The sequence below is a fragment of the Trichomycterus rosablanca genome, chromosome 19 (assembly GCF_030014385.1).
Source record: "Trichomycterus rosablanca isolate fTriRos1 chromosome 19, fTriRos1.hap1, whole genome shotgun sequence".
Taxonomy (NCBI): domain Eukaryota; kingdom Metazoa; phylum Chordata; class Actinopteri; order Siluriformes; family Trichomycteridae; genus Trichomycterus; species Trichomycterus rosablanca.
The window spans coordinates 14,765,229-14,784,210 of NC_086006.1; the positions used below are offsets into that span (position 1 = coordinate 14,765,229).

Here is an 18,982-nt window from a genome sequence, read left to right on the forward strand (position 1 = left end):
GTTTCTACTTCGTGCTAAGTTTACTGATATTATTTATTTTTCTTTAGATATTGGGCACACCCGAGGGCCTCTGGACGGCAGCCTGTACGCTCAGGTGAAGAAGCGACGTGCTGCTGGCTCCTCCCCCCTCGCATCCACCAATGGCAGCCCAGGACGGAGCTCTGCAGAAAGACCAAGTCATCTCCTCTCAGTCAGCACAGACTCTGGGCATTCGTCGGCTCCACCCGATCGTCTTGAGGACTCACCCAGACGGCCTCCTCCCACCCAGCAGGAGCGCGAGGAGCTAGAGCGACTTCTTGGTGGAATCGAGGGTGAAAGGCCTGGCAGAGATCATGAACGAGAGACAGCCATTTTGGATGATGGTGACTCCCTGTCCCCTGAACCTACTGGCTCACATCTTGCTCGTTCATGTTCATGCCGTGTAGGCTACAGATCACAGCGCTGCTCTGACATCCAGCACTTACCCAATGGATACTGCCTTGACCGTTCCTCCTCCAATGGTCATACGTCACCAACAATGCTTGGGTTATGCCAGCACCACAGCGGCCAGCCACACCAGTCTCTCCCACCTCCAGACCTCTTATGGGATAGGCAGCAAGGCTCACAGCACTACCTGCATGGTCCTTCCAGGCATGTTTGCCCGTATCCTAACCAGGACCTTTGCCCTCATCCTCACACAATTTCTCCAAGCGGACGGCTTCTGTGCAGGGCAGACGAATTCGTCCCCTACACTCAGCACCACCCAAACCACCCACACCATCCCAAGACAGCCAGCACTTACCATGATGTGATGCTTGTGGACAGCCTCCTGCCACCACCCGGCTGCCCCTGCCGTGACTGTTGCATGAGACGAGAGGACTTCCACGCATTACGGCTTGACAGAGGTGAAGGATTGCACTGGGAAAGGGAGGATCTTCCCAGAGACGGTGGCTTACGACGAGGCAGAGAGTCTGAGGTCCCGAGACGCAATATGCACTGGGAGAGAGAAGCTGGGCTGAGACAGGCTCGAGAAGTTTCACTTCACTGGGACCGAGACAGAGAGGCAGAGCTGCAGTGGGAGAGAGAACGAGAAGCCGAGTACTGGCACCGAAGGGCTGCCCTGTCACCGTATGGCCCTGCAGGTCACGACCCAGCTTTTACCTTTGACCCACTCCCTCAGGGACACCCAGCCTATCCCGAGCCATCAAGGTCACACGGACATGCTCACCTGGATGCAAAATATAGCAACAGCTCTAGCAGTTGCCAGGCATCCCACCAGATGTGCCACTGCTCACCTTACCAGCCTTCACCCTCTGAGAGTCGCGGGTATGCTTCGGGCTACCAGTCAGACTCCACCTCTCCACTGCCGTCCAACTACTCTTCATGCTACAGTCATACAGAACCCCATCCACAGCACTATAGCTCCAACACACACACAGGTCAGACACAACATGTTTTCTTTTGTCTAGTTGTATCCAATTACCTATTCACATTTGCGGCATTTGACAGATCGACTTAGGTTATGACTGAATACAATTTGAGCAATTGAGGGTTAAGGGCTTTGCTTAAGAGCCCAACAATGAACCTGAAACCTTCTGACTACTAGAGATCCATACCTGACACACTTGGCAATCTTGCGAACCACTTCTTTTCACCTGCTAGAGACAGGTTCACACAGAGGGCAGTATTGCAATCGGAATGTCACACATTGCTCTTTATTATTCACCATCTCTGTGTAGGCACCGTAAACCAGTTGCCCAGATGCCCAATTATAAGGAATCCCTACAACCATCCCTCCCGACAGACAGCCAATCATGTCTGTGTAGGCGCCCTGCCTGTCGATAGCACAGCTGAGATACAAACTCAGACCTCAGCAGTGTTGGGCTAGCGCATAAGGCCACTGTGCCACCTGAGAACCTTTCTAGGTGCCAGTTTGTTTGTTTTTTTACATTTTTCAATGTAACTCTTAAAAAGATGCACAGCTCTTAACATTTCTTGTCAGTTTATAATAATACAGTTACTAGGTCATACTCAGTGATACTAATAAACTGATACTAAAGCTGGTTTGCTTGTTTGTTCTTTAAACAGATGGCCCAGGAGTTCCAGCTGAGAACATAGGATGGCGTGAACATGTTACACACGGTTCCTTGAGGCGGCTGCATCGTGATGCACATGGAACATGTTCCACTCCCTCAGATATGTCTGGATCACCCACTCCAGTTCACACCAGCAGCCCAATGCATACACAAGAAAGGTGACTTAGCTTTAAATATGCATAGAGGGTGAACAAGAATTTAACCACATTTTTATTTGTTATATACACCAACCAGGCATAACATTATGACCACTGAAAGGTGAAGTTAATAACACTGATTATGTCTTCATCAGGGCACCTTTAAGTGAGTGGGATATATTAGGTAGCAAGTGAACGTTTTATCCTCAAAGTTGATGTGTTAGAAGCAGGACAAATGGGCAAGCGTGAGGATTTCAGCAAGTTTGACAAGGGCCAAATTGTGTTGGCTAGACGACTGGGTCAGAGCATCTCCAAAACTGCAGCTCCTGTGGGGTGTTCCCGGTCTGCAGTGGTCAGTATCTATCAAAAGTGGTCCAAGGAAGGAATAGTGGTACAGTTTGTTGTGTATGGGGCTGCATAGCCACAGACCAGTCAGGGTGCCCATGCTGATCCCTGTCCACCGTCGAAAGTGCCAACAATGGGCACTTGAGCATCGGAATGGGACCACGGAGCAATGGACAAAGGTGGCCTGGTCTGATGAATCATGTTTTCTTTTACATCACGTGGATGGCCGGGTGCGTGTGTATCGCTTACCTGGGGAACACATGGCACCAGGATGCACAATGGGAAGAAGGCAAGCCGGGGGAGGCAGTGTGATTCTTTGGGCAATCCATGTGGATGTTACTTTGACAAGTACCACCTACCTAAGCATTGTTGCAGACCATGTACACCCTTTCATAGAAACGGTATTTGCCGATGGCTGTGGCCTCTTTCAGCAGGATAATGCGTCCTGCCACAAAGCAAAACTGGTTCAGGAATGTTTTAAGGAGCACAACAACGAGTTTGAGGTGTTGACTTGGCCTCTAAATTCCCCAGATCTCAATCCAATCGAGAATCTGTGGGACGTGCTGGACAAACAAGTCCGATCCATGGAGGCCTCGCCTCGCAGCTTACAGGGGTTAAATGATCTGCTGCTAACATCTTGGTGCCAGATACCACAGCACACCTTCAGGGTTCTAGTGGAGTCCATGCCTCGACGGGTCAGGACTGTTTTGGCAGCAAAGGGGGACCAATACAATATTAGGAAGGTGGTCATAATGTTATGCCTGATCTGTGTATTTTCAGTTCATAAATTCACTTCAGTATGTTTTTCATTCTAGACACCAGATTTTATTTTCTCCTTTTTCCTTTTAGTCCCCAATCATTGGAATCCAGCACTGACAGGACCATGCAACTCGGGCAGGAGAGGACAAACTTAGCTGTCCAGCAAAATTCCACAAAATGTGGCCAAGGGTCTCATCAGGCAGGAAGTCCATCCACAGAGTATTCCTGCAATACTCAGACACACTCCGTCCCTCTTCAGCAGCACTCCACTCACTCCTCCTCGTCTCTTCCTCCTCAGCAACATTCTGTACATTCCTCCTCTCCTCCTCATCAGTTCTCCGCACATTCTTCTTCTGCTCAGCAGCACTCGGCTCATTCTGCCCCTCCACAGCAGATTTTAACAAGTCCCTCCCCATCTCAGCAAATCTCTTCACAGTCCCCCTATCCACAGCAGATCTCCACACACTCAACCCATCCTGAGGTCATCTCCCCACATTCCTCTACTTCTTCTGTACAAATCTTAATACACGCTGCCCCTCCTGAACTGAACTCCACACACTCTGTCCCAGTAACACCCACAGCTAGCTCTGACTCACAAGCCCCAGTGCCATCAGATCATTCTGCCCCAGGGTCCCCAACTCCTGCAAACCAGCAGTATAGCACCAGCCACATCAAGGAAGTTAGTTTCTCCACTGAAGCTCCTCAGCCAATCAAAACCCAAAACCAAACAGCTCTGCACTCTGTGTCTCCGCCTCTCTCACAAAGCCAACCACAAATCCAACCACAAATCACACTTGAGTCTGCTCTACTCCATCCTCAGAGCAATGGAACATCATCATCTCCTGAACCAGAGACCACAAAATCAGTTCCCACATCACCTCAACATCCACTGTGCAGCTTGGAAGCCCCCTCCTGCTCAGAGCCTCCTGTGCCAGGCTTTGCCACTCTGGGAAGGAAGCTGATGTTGGGCCCGGAATTTGCCTCACATGGAGGGCCAGATACCACCTGCAGCTCCTCTGATGCTTACTCCTCCCATGCCTTCCCCTCCTCGTCAACTTGCTGTCCACCATCTGCTACTTCAGGCACCAGTTCTGTAGATCAGCCACCACTTCCAGAGAAACGCCGCCAGGGAAGCCTGCCAGGCTCACCTAATGGCAGGTCAGGCACCCTAAGGGGGTTAACAAGTCAACCACCATCTGGTCAACACCATGTTACATTCTCGCCATTGGTAGGAGAGCTGGCTTTGTCCGAGCAGAGCGAGGGGCCTGAAGAGGGTGATCCTGGCAGCAGGGTCAGCGTGAAGTTTGTGCAGGACAGCTCCCGTTTTTGGTACAAACCAGGAATATCCAGAGAGCAAGGTGAGTCAGAGAAGATGTTTCGGATATAATATTATCTTTTTATTTAAAAATCGTAATGTAGCAGTGTAATGTAATACACTAGCCCTCCACTGCAGAGAGTTTGACTTCTCGAATCTCTTGAATCTTAACATGTAACATGTAGGCTGCCATGTAATAATGAAGCCTTGCTTTTACTTTTTTTTTGTTCATGTGATCAGCAACAAATTTTAACCACAATATGCCTATTCTGGGGCAGAGGCTTCTTTCACATACTGCATACCAGCCCCTAAGCTCATCTCAATGTAAAAGTTGCTTGACTGTGGACAGTGTTCTCCATGTTCCAGCAGCTTTTAATGACAGCCAGGATTGTTTTGAGGTTCTTGAAATACACCTACATTCAGACAAATTTCCTGTCAGCATGGGGTGTGAGTTTGGTTTTTATACCGATTTTGACAGTGACACCTTGCTTCTCTCATTGGCTATGGTTTACTGAACAAACTGTTAGATTAACATGTATTAAGCAAAGTTCTTTACAGCTGTTAGCTTTTCCAGCTGTTCCAGATGTTGAAAACATATGCCTTAAATATTAAAATTTGAAGTTTATTCATTACTATTTCCTCTACAGCCATTGCAGCTCTGAAGGAAAAGGAGCCAGGTGCATTCCTCATCAGGGACAGTAACTCCTTCCAGGGGGCCTATGGTTTGGCCCTTAAAGTGGCCACACCACCGCCCAATGTCAACAACCATGCCGGCAAAGGTACAGTTTGTCTTAAGTGCGGAAAGCAGACACTTCCTATCTCAAACATGTTCCCTTCTTTGCTTGCATAACCACTGTCTGCACAGGAAACCTGCACCTGAAGTACTTAAACAGATCTGTGAAACAGAAACAAGGAAAAAGCTAGTGTCATGTTATAACCTTAATAATGTAGGATTTAAATATTTGTTTATTACAGTGGTACCTTAAAACTCGACCTTAGTTGGTTCTGGGAGTGGCGAGTTTAAAAGACGTTGAGTTTCAAGGTATTCCCATAAGGATGTACAGTGTATCACAAAAGTGAGTACACCCCTCACATTTCTGCAGATATTTAAGTATATCTTTTCATGGGACAACACTGACAAAATGACACTTTGACACAATGAAAAGTAGTCTGTGTGCAGCTTATATAACAGTGTAAATGTATTCTTCCCTCAAAATAACTCAATATACAGCCATTAATGTCTAAACCACCGGCAACAAAAGTGAGTACACCCCTTAGTGAAAGTTCCTGAAGTGTCAATATTTTGTGTGGCCACCATTATTTCCCAGAACTGCTTTAACTCTCCTGGGCATGGAGTTTACCAGAGCTTCACAGGTTGCCACTGGAATGCTTTTCCACTCCTCCATGACGACATCACGGAGCTGGCGGATATTCGAGACTTTGCGCTCCTCCACCTTCCGCTTGAGGATGCCCCAAAGATGTTCTATTGGGTTTAGGTCTGGAGACATGCTTGGCCAGTCCATCACCTTTACCCTCAGCCTCTTCAATAAAGCAGTGGTCGTCTTAGAGGTGTGTTTGGGGTCATTATCATGCTGGAACACTGCCCTGCGACCCAGTTTCCGGAGGGAGGGGATCATGCTCTGCTTCAGTATTTCACAGTACATATTGGAGTTCATGTGTCCCTCAATGAAATTTAACTCCCCAACACCTGCTGCACTCATGCAGCCCCAGACCATGGCATTCCCACCACCATGCTTGACTGTAGGCATGACACACTTATCTTTGTACTCCTCACCTGATTGCCGCCACACATGCTTGAGACCATCTGAACCAAACAAATTAATCTTGATCTCATCAGACCATAGGACATGGTTCCAGTAATCCATGTCCTTTGTTGACATGTCTTCAGCAAACTGTTTGCGGGCTTTCTTGTGTAGAGACTTCAGAAGAGGCTTCCTTCTGGGGTGACAGCCATGCAGACCAATTTGATGTAGTGTGCGGCGTATGGTCTGAGCACTGACAGGCTGACCAACCACCTTTTCAATCTCTGCAGCAATGCTGACAGCACTCCTGCGCCTATCTCTCAAAGACAGCAGTTGGATGTGACGCTGAGCACGTGCACTCAGCTTCTTTGGACGACCAACGCGAGGTCTGTTCTGAGTGGACCCTGCTCTTTTAAAACGCTGGATGATCTTGGCCACTGTGCTGCAGCTCAGTTTCAGGGTGTTGGCAATCTTCTTGTAGCCTTGGCCATCTTCATGTAGCGCAACAATTCGTCTTTTAAGATCCTCAGGGAGTTCTTTGCCATGAGGTGCCATGTTGGAACTTTCAGTGACCAGTATGAGAGAGTGTGAGAGCTGTACTACTAAATTGAACACACCTGCTCCCTATGCACACCTGAGACCTAGTAACAAATCACATGACATTTTGGAGGGAAAATGACAAGCAGTGCTCAATTTGGACATTTAGGGGTGTAGTCTCTTAGGGGTGTACTCACTTTTGTTGCCGGTGGTTTAGACATTAATGGCTGTATATTGAGTTATTTTGAGGGAAGAATAAATTTACACTGTTATATAAGCTGCACACAGACTACTTTTCATTGTGTCAAAGTGTCATTTTGTCAGTGTTGTCCCATGAAAAGATATACTTAAATATCTGCAGAAATGTGAGGGGTGTACTCACTTTTGTGATACACTGTATGAGAAATGGTCCTGTGGAACTTCATATATTTTAGGCAGATGTAAAATAATGGGGTTGTTTTTGACACTTATACACTGAAAATAACACAAATATAATATAAAAACACTGAACTACAATAAACCTGCACTTTACTTTTACTTCTTAATTGTTTTCTTATGCTTCTTAATTGTGGAGATGCTTGATCTTGGAATACTGTATCCCTTAGCGAGTTCAGTAAGGTCGCATTTACATGCGAAGCTGCTTTTGCGCTGGTTGTGCCGTTATTTCCTATGGAGTGTGGTGGTGCACAAAGCTTAACCTGACTTATTGTACTAAAACAACAAGCGAGGAAATTTATAGTGGAGGGAACTTATGAGCAGTATTAATCAAGAGAGGTTTAATACATTGAGCTTTTTTAACAGTAAGCGTAAAAGCTGATTCTTACCATTTTTCAGAACCCCGAGCTAAAACACAAGTTTGAAAGTGAACACATAGAACACATACATGTTTACGCTTTCAGGGTGAATTTGATGGTTATTTCACACAAATGCATATTCGTCTCATATTCGCACTTTGATTACTTTTTACTGCACCGCTCAGGCCAAGCGCTGAACAAAGTGGTAGTCACACACAAGTCGAATTTAAGGAAAATGTTGAGTTTTAAAGTTTTCGAGTTACAAGGTACCACTGTACTTTCTTTAATCAGTCTCTAACCCTAGAGTCCCATGGAACTTGGTTTAATTTTTTGTCAAATGTTTTGCTTGATATTTGTGTCCATGGATGTTTCCCATGGGGTTTCTCCCACCTCACAAAAACATAACATCAGGATTTGCAGGTTGCAGGATTGGCTGCTCTAAAATGCCTCTAGGCATAAGTCAGTGAGACAGGTAAGTGAATGAGGCCCTGTGGATTACTGCCTTGCACCCAGTGTTTGGCTTTACTCTAGACCCACTGTAACCTTGAAAGCAGACTTGCCTCAAGCACTTCTAGTGAACATTTGTTTTGACTAGCTGAAAGCTTCACTGATGCAACCGTGTCACCAGAGACTCTCAGTACACTTATTCTTGCACCAGCACCTGTTTGTAAAAGATTGCTCTGAAGCGATGCCACAGCATTGTTGATGATTGTTATGTGTCATTTTTAAGTGTCTGTGTATTCTCTGGATAGGTGGAGATCCTATGGAACAACTGGTCAGACATTTTTTGATTGAAACTGGACCACGAGGGGTAAAGATCAAAGGCTGCCAAAACGAACCCCACTTCGGTAAGCAACACATTGTTTTTAACACATTGTTTTTAGCTAGCATTTGACTGTTTGGTTGCTGTTTGAGTGCATATTTGTTTACCACACAAAATAGGTACAATTCAAACAATTTAAAATATGCAAACCAGCAATGCAGTTGTAATCAGAATTCTCAAACATGGAATGGAGAAAAATTTTATGTGGCAACAATTAAAGATCTAAGTGGTCAATAATCTGTGGTCAATAATTGATTTTATTTATTAGTACTCTGCACAGCCTAGTACATAATTTTATTTTGTGATACATGTTCTTTATCTGTTTATATTTAAACGTAAGAAGCATATTCACAGACTAAAATAGCTGAAAATATAAGGCCTGAATTATTCAATGAGTTGCAGAGACTGCTTATTAATGAAACCTGCATTGACAGTCTTCTGAGCTTCCATGCCCCCTGCTGGCCATTAGTGGCATGGCATTCTACTGTAATCCGCACCCCTGCTGAGCTGTATGGCAGGTGGGCTTGTTACAGTTTTGGATTTAAAAATCCCAAAAACTGTCTTATCAGTTGTTTTCACAGTGCTGTTAGACTGACAGTGTTCCATCACTTATTTGTGTGCGTGTGTAAGAGTTGAACACCATTAAATGAACTGGGTGTATGTTTTCTTGTTGACAGGGAGTCTTTCAGCACTGGTGTATCAGCATTCCATCACACCAATTTCTCTGCCCTGTGCTCTCCGCATCCCTGACAAAGGTAAACATGCACTGCTCAAATGAACATGGTTTGCTAACGCTGTATAAATGTACAATCCAGTCTTTATTGTAGGACATGCCAAGTCCAGCATAACCAAATATCAAAGTAACAGTTAATAGCTATTCAGAACATGTGCTGGACTACAGGCTTTCTAATGACATTTCCAGAGAAGTCATGTTCATACAGCTGTTTTGGTGGTTTTCTGACAGATCCTATAGTCGAGAATCTGGAGGTGCAGCCTGCCAGCAACATGAGCACAGCAGCAGATTTACTAAAACAGGGAGCAGGTACGGTTCAAACACTTTCTTCTTACTATTCTACCTTTATCTGTACTCCTTTATCTTCTCAGTCATTCTCTTTTTATACCACCTTTCAGCAAAAACCATATTACTACACTTCCACCACCATGTGTAATTTGGTGTAATGATGTAATGTTCTTATTGTGGAATGTTGTGACTTCTTGCCAGATGTAATGGGGCCAGGGTCTTTTAAATAGTTCCACTTTGACTCAGCTCTAAAATTAATGCAAATTCTCCCCAGTGTGTTTCATAAAAACTGACCCTTTTTAAAGCAAGCAAGGCCTTCAGGTCCTAAGCTGTTGGTCTGTGTTCTTTTGTGACGTCCTAAATGTGCCCTTGGAGGTATTTTGGTGGTTTCACCACTTTCCTCGAGATTTGCTTCAGTTTAAAGTTTTTTTTTCTATTTGGAAAAAGCAGTTCTTACTGTGGTTGATAAAGTTCCAGAATTTTTGAAATTGTATCGTAATCTTTTCTAGACTACTATATATTTTACAAACTTTTGATTGGTGCATAGTGTGTTCTTTGTAGAGACCCTTTAAACAGTACAGTTAATTAACAGTACTGTAATTCACCAAAGTATTGTGTGTAGTCTAATTAAACTGACATATTGTACAGTTTAGGTTAGTAGGTTAATTTAGGTGAATAACTATGGGTACACATGCTTTTTCACACAGGGTCAGATGGTGCTGAATAACTTTTATTCTTTAATAAATGAAATGATTGTTTAAACTGTTTGTGTTTTATCAGGTTGTCTTTTTCAATTTGGTTTTAAGATCGGGAACAATCAATGTACAGCAGTACAAGTGGTGTTTTTTACCACCTCTTTATCCTTGTCAGGGTTGCAGTGGGTCTGGTTTCCCCAAAATCACTGGAGACAATACAGTAACACACCCCGAACAGGATGCCAAACCATCCTCATACCACCCACCTCAGACCTAGCCAGTCATGTCTGTTTGTAGATGCCCGACCGTTCAGTAGACCTGCTGGGATTTGAATCCTGGATCCCAACGGTAGCGCCACTCGGTCACCTCCAGTGTTGGTCATTGGATTTAAACATATTTTGTACCCCAAAACAATTTTGCCAGTGACACCTACTGCTACTGACACCTGTATTGCTATTTGCCTTTTTACTTTTTTTTAATTTTGCATCTAAATAGTTTTTAGTCATTAATATTTCTCCTTTATTTTTCACTGTTCCAGTTGTCTTACTCTGTCTCTCTCTCTCTTTAGCATGTAATGTGCTGTACCTGAGCTCAGTAGAGACGGAGTCTCTGACAGGACCACAGGCAGTAGCCAAAGCAACAGGGGTGATGATGTCACAAAGCACCCGGCCACCAGCTACTGTAGTGCACTTTAAAGTGTCGACACAGGGCATCACTCTAACTGACAGCCAGCGAAGGTACTGCCCACAATGTTGTACTTTTCATTCAATATAAACACCAGTTGGCTAAAGTGTGTGGACATGCTCTAACCATGCTTGTTGAGCATACCATTCCAAAACCATGTGCATGATAGTCCTATAAGCACATAATTTATTTTATAGAATTGATTTTTACAGATATACCTATTAGCAATAGTTATGACTATAAAATCTGAACTCAGTAATTAACCATGTAGTGTATTTTATATATGTTATTGGTCACTTTAATATAATATTTTTTATTATACAATAATCAAACATTACACTTTATTAATATGAATTACTATTATGTCAGCAAATCCATATGGACAGGAGAACATGACATGCATAAGTGATATATATTTATTCTAATTCTTTCAAAATATCCATGTTATGGTCTAGTTTTTCCACACCGTTAACGGATTACTTTCAGAGTAGTTTTTTTATGGATATTGTTTTATTTATGCCAAAACAATGTGATAGTTGTGTCCAGACCATTATTCCTCCTCCAACAAAGTTTGCACAGTGCATTGGAACAGGAAATGTTTTCTGGCTTTTGCCAAAAATAACTGCTCTTATTGGTCTTTGGCATCCATCAGCCTGCCAAATGGAATTTCCTGCCTCGAGTCCAGTTGTTGTTGTGATGTCAATGAAGAATGTTTTAGTTTGGTGTAAAGGAACTCCACTGGCCTCCATAAACACCTTTAAAATGTTCATTTAACCAAGGCCACGTTTAACATCAGTGCTTGACCTTGATGCTTTAGAGCAGTGGTGGGCAAACTACGGCCCGCGGGCCACATACGGCCCATTAGGCTGTTTAATCTGGCCCGCTGAGTATTTACAAAACTGTCTTAAAACCGCATTAATTTAAACTTTTTCCTGCACTAAACTTGCGTTTCAATTGATTCCACTAGATGGCGCACGCCAGGCAGTTAGGGTTGCACCTATAAAAAATATAACGTGTCTCACACTGTCATAGGAACATTGATTCGGCTGTTTTTTATTATTTTTATTCTTTATAATAATAAACCAGAACCATGTTTTAGGCAAAACAACATCCATAAAGAACATCATGTAATCATGTAACAACAGTGCAACAATATTTTTACATAATCCATATAGCGCCGGCCCTGCCTGCGTTACTTTAGTTTGGTCCTAAGCCGCATTCGAACCTAGGGCGGAAAAACATGAGCGATGCGCTCTGCCCACTGCGCTACTCAAACAGCGGTGTAATAAACAGGTTGTTATGCTGATATAACCTGCGCACACACGGCGTTACTAAGACTAAAAGTGATCACTACTTATAATAATAACCAAACGCTTTCTAATTCCCACGACAGCAGCAGTTTCCTTCTGTGTCATACATATCGCCCTGTCTTAGTCTAATCTGCTGCATTTCTCTCCCACTGATAAAAAATACAGAACAAAGCGCGTCCCGTATCAGTTCAATACGGAACGCAGCGTTTAGTTTCCAAATAAGGAACGATTCCGTATTTTACGGGACGGTTGGCAACCTTACTATCACCCCAGCATGATCAAACCACTTGACTGGTTTAAAACGTTATTAACTTATGTTGAAAGTGCTGCTTTAAAGGCTGAATTGGTTTTGTTTAGAAGGCGATACACCAAGTAGAAACAAAGATAAAAATGATAAAAAATACATTTAAAAAAATCACATTCACGCATGTGTTTTATTTATATTCAAAAATTCATCCTTTAATCATGAAAATAAAGGTTTAAATGTGAATTTATATTAGTTGCAAACCCCCACCTCCACACCCACCTGGCCCGTCTGTCAATTTTTAAAACCCAGTGTGGCCCTTGAGCCAAAAAGTTTGCCCACCCCTGCTTTAGAGGGTCAGTGGTTTCTATGTTCATGGTTTTGAAAAAGGATGTCCATCAATTTTATGGTCAGCTGTCCATATACAGCAATATAGAGTGTAGGAAATTACAACAAAACCCTGTGTTATATAGAGGTAGTGTTTTTGTGAAATTGTTGGTGATTTATTGAGGGCATTTTTGCTAGCATGGAATTATATAACATAGAGTATTAGTTAACCAGTTGGCTCAGTGTGTGTTTAGCTGATGGTATGTTTCTGTGCCTTTGTAGGGTGTTTTTCAGAAGGCACTACCCTGTTAACAGTGTGACGTTTAGCTGTGTAGATCCGCAGGATAGGAGGTGAGTGTATGCTGCACACACTGCTTAGACAGAACTGATGTCAACTTCAGACAGGCAATAGTTATGCTTACAGTTGCAATCAGAATGTTTAACCCCCCCAAAAACTAGATTTTGCTCTAATAAATGAAGTTTTTACAAAGAATAAATGAAGAATTGCAATGAAAATAAATAATGTACAATTGGGAACTCACTAACAACCCCTTATTTGCTTCAGCTGGGATGGGTTATATAAACACCATTCAGAGATTCAAGTGTTCAAGGTGTATTACAACCATGATAAAAACTAAGGAGCTGTCACAAAAGCTGACAGATCAATCATCACACCAGAAGCACATAAGGTATTAAAAGATTTGCATTACCTTGACCATTCCTAGAGGCACCATTGGGAGTATTGTTCAGAAGTTCCAATACCTGCCTGGTCATGAAAGAAAAACCCCTGTGTTACTGCAAAACACTAAGAGGATGATTTGGTGAAGGCTGTGACAAATATGTCTGAGGCAACCATAGGAGTATTACTCAAACGTTCTGGGGGACAGTTCTGTGGAGTGACATCAGATCAAAATTGGAATCATTTGGTCTTATGAATGGGTGGGTTTCTCTGGTGCAAGAAAGGAAAGGCTTATGATCAGAAGAATACTATGAGCACGGTCAAGCATCATCAGTGATGATGTTTTCTGCTGCAGGAACTAATAATCTTGACCGTGTTACTGGCGTCATGAATTGACCAAAACTGAACCTTGGTGATAGTGGTATTTTCCAGGGAAAATTGCTAAGCACACTTCCAAGCGTGGTTAAGGAATCAGTCCTGGAATATCCTTGAGTGATCTTGTCAGTCTACAGATTTAAATATCACAAGAAATCATTACATTGTTCAGATTGTTAATGTTAGTTCTTACTCCAATTTAAAAAGTACAGAATATTGTGACATCGTTTGTTTTGCTTTATACTCCTGTGGGTTATTAAATGTTTTTTTATTCATATTACAATTCTTTTAACTGATTGTAAACAATGAATTTCTGCATGGTTATGCATGATGCAAGCAGTCTTGCGTGTGTTCTTGTTGGCATTGCAGGCCTGTTTAATAACATTGCAAATCGATGATAGAGCATCTTACTGATTTGGCTTATTTAAAATTGGCTTTTTAAAGGTCCTGCATGAAGTGTGTTCACTGTACTGTAAACAAGATTTTAAATACAGCCTTAAAGTGTGTGTGAGAGAGACAGTGAGACAGAGCTTGTCTATGTGCACTTTCCTGAAGCTTTGTGTGTGCAAGTGTGCGAGTCCGTTTCTGAGTGTTTGTCTCTGTCTCCCCCTCCTGCCCTAGGTGGAATAATTCCGACAACAAGACGTCTAAGTAAGTGCTTAGTGTGAACATTTTTATGTTTTCTGTTGTGGACGTGATTTGTGTCTGTGTGTGAGAGTGTGGTTTGAAATAAGCTGGATATGTGCATGGCATCTTGTTCCATGTTCTCCTTTTTAATCTTCTATGCCTGTTTATGGAATGAATATGGTGATCATTGCTTTCCAGACTATTTATTTCCAATTTTTATTTGAACTAGTAATTAATACCATTAGCCCCACTCTAACTCAGATGTTGCCCTCACTCAAAAGCCACAATAAGGTTTTGTGTATTAAGTTATTAGGGAAAAACATTGATCTTTTTATGCTTAAGATTTACAAAGTTTACCTGTTGATTCAACAAAGCCTAACAATTATTATTATTATTATTATTATTATTACAAAAATGATTGAGTGTTTAATGCCCTGTTATTAGTATATAAATACAACTATTATCCTAGAAAATAAACTAAACATAAAGTGGGAAAAAAAGTTGAAAAAAAAATTCATATCAATCACTTTATCCTGGTCAGGGTCATAGCTGGTCTGGTTCCACTGGAAAACACTGGGTGCAAGACAGGAATACTGTGGACAGGGCACCAATCTATTACAGAGCCTTGGCCATCCCTCTCCTCAGACATAGCCAATAGTCTGTGTGGACGACATTCCATTCCATTACTTTTATTTTGTCAGCTTTCCAACACTTTTAAATACCATTTTACCATCTTCCACCTCCACGTCCTTGTCTTTTTTTTTTTTTTTTTTTTTTTTTTTTTTTTTTTTTTTACAATAAACTGCGTTCAGAGCAGGTTTAAGCCATTTTGTAGCCCTTGGCATTTGATTTTTTTTGTATATTTATACTGCAAAGTGATAGTTTTGCATACAGTAAAGGCTCGAGTCTGAACTGTACTGTACTCAAGTCTGTAACACTATGTTCACATTAAAAGACGAAAGTTGCTCAATTTCTTTGGTTTGTTTTTGTTGGGCGGGTTGGGTGCCAGTGCTGTTTTTGTTTGGGGTTGTAATTGACCAAGAAATGCCTGTGGACAAAAAGTACACAGTCTGCTTATAAACCCTGTTTTTGAAAAAGGTGCATTAAAAACAAGAGTATGTGTTTTGCTCATTCACTTCAGCCTTTATTTAACTGAAAAGTACAAGGAAAACTACAGTGGTGTTCAAAAAAATAGCAGTCCAACACCATTAACCTGATAAATCACTGTTTTAAGTAGAAGTGATATTTCTACATAGCAAAAAAATTCACTTGAAAATATAGTAGAGTAATGAAAACAAAACAAACCCAACAATTAGAACATGCATGCTGCTCATTCTGAGTAATCGAAACATTGATTGAAAGGGGCTTGTTCAAAATAATAGCAGTGAGAAGTTCAGTTGGTGACGGCATTCATTCTGCAGAAGAACGGGTGTCAATCAGTTTAAATATATCAGAATACTTCAGGAGATCATGTTGCCCTATGTTGCCCTAAATGGGTGTTTCAACATGACAATGACCCAAAACATCTTGGTTACAGACAAACAAGATTAAGGTAATAGAGTGACCAGCCCAATCCCCTGACTTCAGTTCCATAGAGAACTTGTGTTCTGATATCTGAAACACGTTTTTTTGAGGCAAAACCCAAAATTGCAGAAGAACTGTGGAATGTAGTCTAATCATCCTGGACTGGAATACCTGTTCAGAGGTGCCAGAAGTTGGTCGACTCCATGCAACACAGATCTCGGAAACAATTGTAATGCCACTAAATATTAGTTCAGTAATTTAAAGTAAAGTGAAACCTCAAACATTTTCAGTTTATACATACATTTTTTTGAGTTTTTAAAGAAAAATGCTGGCACTGCTATTATTTTGAACAGCCTAATACTCATTTTTCTTAACTTTCTGTAAAGGATGAACACAAACTGGCTAAATGTTGTTAATGTTTTGATTTAGAATTGAAAGTGTAGTATTTTCAGTGCATTTGCATTTATGGAAATAAAAGTTATTATAAAGATTTTGTGCTTAATTCGCTTTTTTAAAATCACTGCTATTTTTTTGAACACCACTGTATGTTTGCCAATGTTTTACTGACCAACAGTACATTGTATTTTGTCAATATAAACAAAATTAGAACTTGATGCCTTCAACACACTCAAAGTTGGGACAGAGGCATGTTTATCACTGTGTTACATTACCTTTCTTTATTAATTATACTTTTTAATGGTTTGGGAACTGAGGATATTAATTGTTCAGATTCTGCAAATATTCGGATGAGAAGTAGTTAGATAAGAATGAAGTGGCCACACAGAAACAGCTTTTTGATTTAAAAAAAAATCAGCCACTTGATCATAACAATAATAAATATTTTTATATTGTACATACATCACTTTATTTACTGAGATGCATAATCCTTGTTTTTCGTTCTCTTCTCTTGCATTGCAGAGTGTTTGGGTTCGTAGCTAAGAAACCAGGCAGTGTGGCAGAGAACATGTGTCACCTGTTTGCCGAGCTTGACCCCGAGCAGCCGGCCACGGCCATCGTTAACTTCATCAACAAAGTAATGCTGGCTTCACAGCAGCGCTGAGGATGAAGATAAAGAAGAGAAGCAGAAAGAGCACGTTGTTGACATTTTAATCACATAATTACAATGCCCAAGAAGTGACCAAAGTATCTACAAAGAACAAGAACCAAATCATTCTGAATATAAGTAAAGTGATACTGGTGATGTCATTTTAAAAAAATGGAGAAAAAAATGACTACTGGACAGAGGAATATATCAGCAAGCATTCATTCCTTCCTACAGTACAATATATATATATATATATATATATATATATAACAGTGTTCATACAGTTACAGGATATACACATACATGGTATTGTATTAACTTTATATCTGACAATTAGCTGTAATTAGATTTATTTCACATACTTTTTTAAACGAGCAGTGGCTTTCACTACTAATTTCACTGTGTTTTGTTTATTGAAATGAAGCGTAGCTACCATGGGTATCTAACATGGTACACAGAGAGTAGTGGCACGTCTAAGAAAGTCCGAGTTTGATTCGAATTGGCGGGGAAAGAAAGTGGATACGGCATATTGACAGGTGTGTGAAAAATATGAATATAAGTAGAGAGTACAGCTCAGCCACACAGTGTGGTACCAGACTAGAAAAGATTTTACCAGAGTGTAAATACTTTTATAGAAAGTTTAAAGGTTGTGTATTTTTTTTTTTTTTTTTTTTTAGACAGATTCACCTTATTAACAGAGTGAAACACAGTTGTTACTATAAGCTTTCACCTATCAGGTCAGTACACAAATGAAACATAAGTGGCCTAAAACACCCTTGCTTTAATGTTCTTTTTATATAATCAACCCACATTAAAACAACCAGGGTAAGTTTATACTTCACTATTAAAATGTAGAATGTATTTTATGCTCTGGCTACATTATTGTAAAAAGAAGCAAATCTTTTGCTAAGCACTCTTGTATTTATAAGCTTTATTCAGTCATGTTTAATATCTTATACATTTTCTATGCATGTATCAGTCAGAGCTTTTTAAGAGACAGAAATGTCTCCAGCTTTAATGTACTGCACTCTTTTCTTGACCTTTGTACGTAGTAATATATTCTCACATGCAGCTTACATGGAGAGTGAAAAAAGATCTAATGGAAGGAAACTTTTATATGAAATGGATTTTTAACTGCTATTTTTGCATATTGAATACAAATGAATATAATAAAGAAATGTAAAGTTTTCATACAATGTAAGTGATTTTTTCCCACCTGTTTCAGTCATGAAATGCCATGCTAATGCATAACCAGTTTACAGTTGTTATGCCCACACCGGTCAGTAGTGGGAGCTCTGTACTGGTTTTTAGGGTCAGCTCTACACAAGATTTAAGAGTTAAAGGAAGCTCCCACTTAATTACAGTTTTAGGAAAAAGAATAATAGGAAAATAGTACAATATATACAAAATAGTTACAGATATGTAAAAATAAAATAATAATAAATAGTAACAACAATAAAAATGGTAACAGTGACAGTAATATTTTATGAGGGTAGTAATAAGAATAAAACAGTTGTGTGTGTGTGTGTACACATGCACTCAAAGAACAGAAAGTTAAACGTACCCTACTTGTTGTAGGTGTGGTATGCTTAAAACCATATATTACTGGACCTTTTTTGGAGAAGCAACACTAGTATAAGTACCACCACATTTTAGGAAGTGCACTTTCTTCTATTACAAAGATTGCCTTACTGGTATTAACTCAATTTTTACTTAGTTCATCTATAGAATATCGATAGCCTAAAAAATGTCATCCCATGTGCAGGTATCTCGTAGCTTATTTAATTGTATTTCAAAGGCCTAATTTTGAACTGGGTGGCTCGGTGGGTAGCACTGTCGCTTCAGAAAAGAAGGTCCTGGGTTCGATCCCCAGGTGGGGTGGTCCGTGTCCTTTCCGTGTGGA

General features: G+C 41.1%; 1 protein-coding gene across 6 annotated transcripts in view; it reads left to right on the forward strand.

Moving 5' to 3' along the window:
- tns2a (tensin 2a) overlaps nt 1-18,268 on the forward strand; it is a 121,475-nt gene extending 103,207 nt beyond the window's left edge. For 5 of the 6 annotated variants that reach the window (XM_063016141.1, XM_063016142.1, XM_063016143.1 and 2 more), the window contains 11 exons: nt 48-1,418; nt 2,068-2,233; nt 3,407-4,674; nt 5,279-5,410; nt 8,478-8,573; nt 9,226-9,303; nt 9,513-9,590; nt 10,833-11,001; nt 13,112-13,180; nt 14,505-14,534; nt 16,953-18,268. In XM_063016141.1, coding sequence (XP_062872211.1) covers nt 48-1,418; nt 2,068-2,233; nt 3,407-4,674; nt 5,279-5,410; nt 8,478-8,573; nt 9,226-9,303; nt 9,513-9,590; nt 10,833-11,001; nt 13,112-13,180; nt 14,505-14,534; nt 16,953-17,094 — 3,599 coding nt within the window. In that variant the 3' untranslated portion in view covers nt 17,095-18,268. The remainder of the gene's footprint in view (nt 1-47; nt 1,419-2,067; nt 2,234-3,406; nt 4,675-5,278; nt 5,411-8,477; nt 8,574-9,225; nt 9,304-9,512; nt 9,591-10,832; nt 11,002-13,111; nt 13,181-14,504; nt 14,535-16,952) is intronic. The other variant, XM_063016139.1, reaches the window with a different exon arrangement.
- Nucleotides 18,269-18,982: the final 714 nt, after the last annotated feature.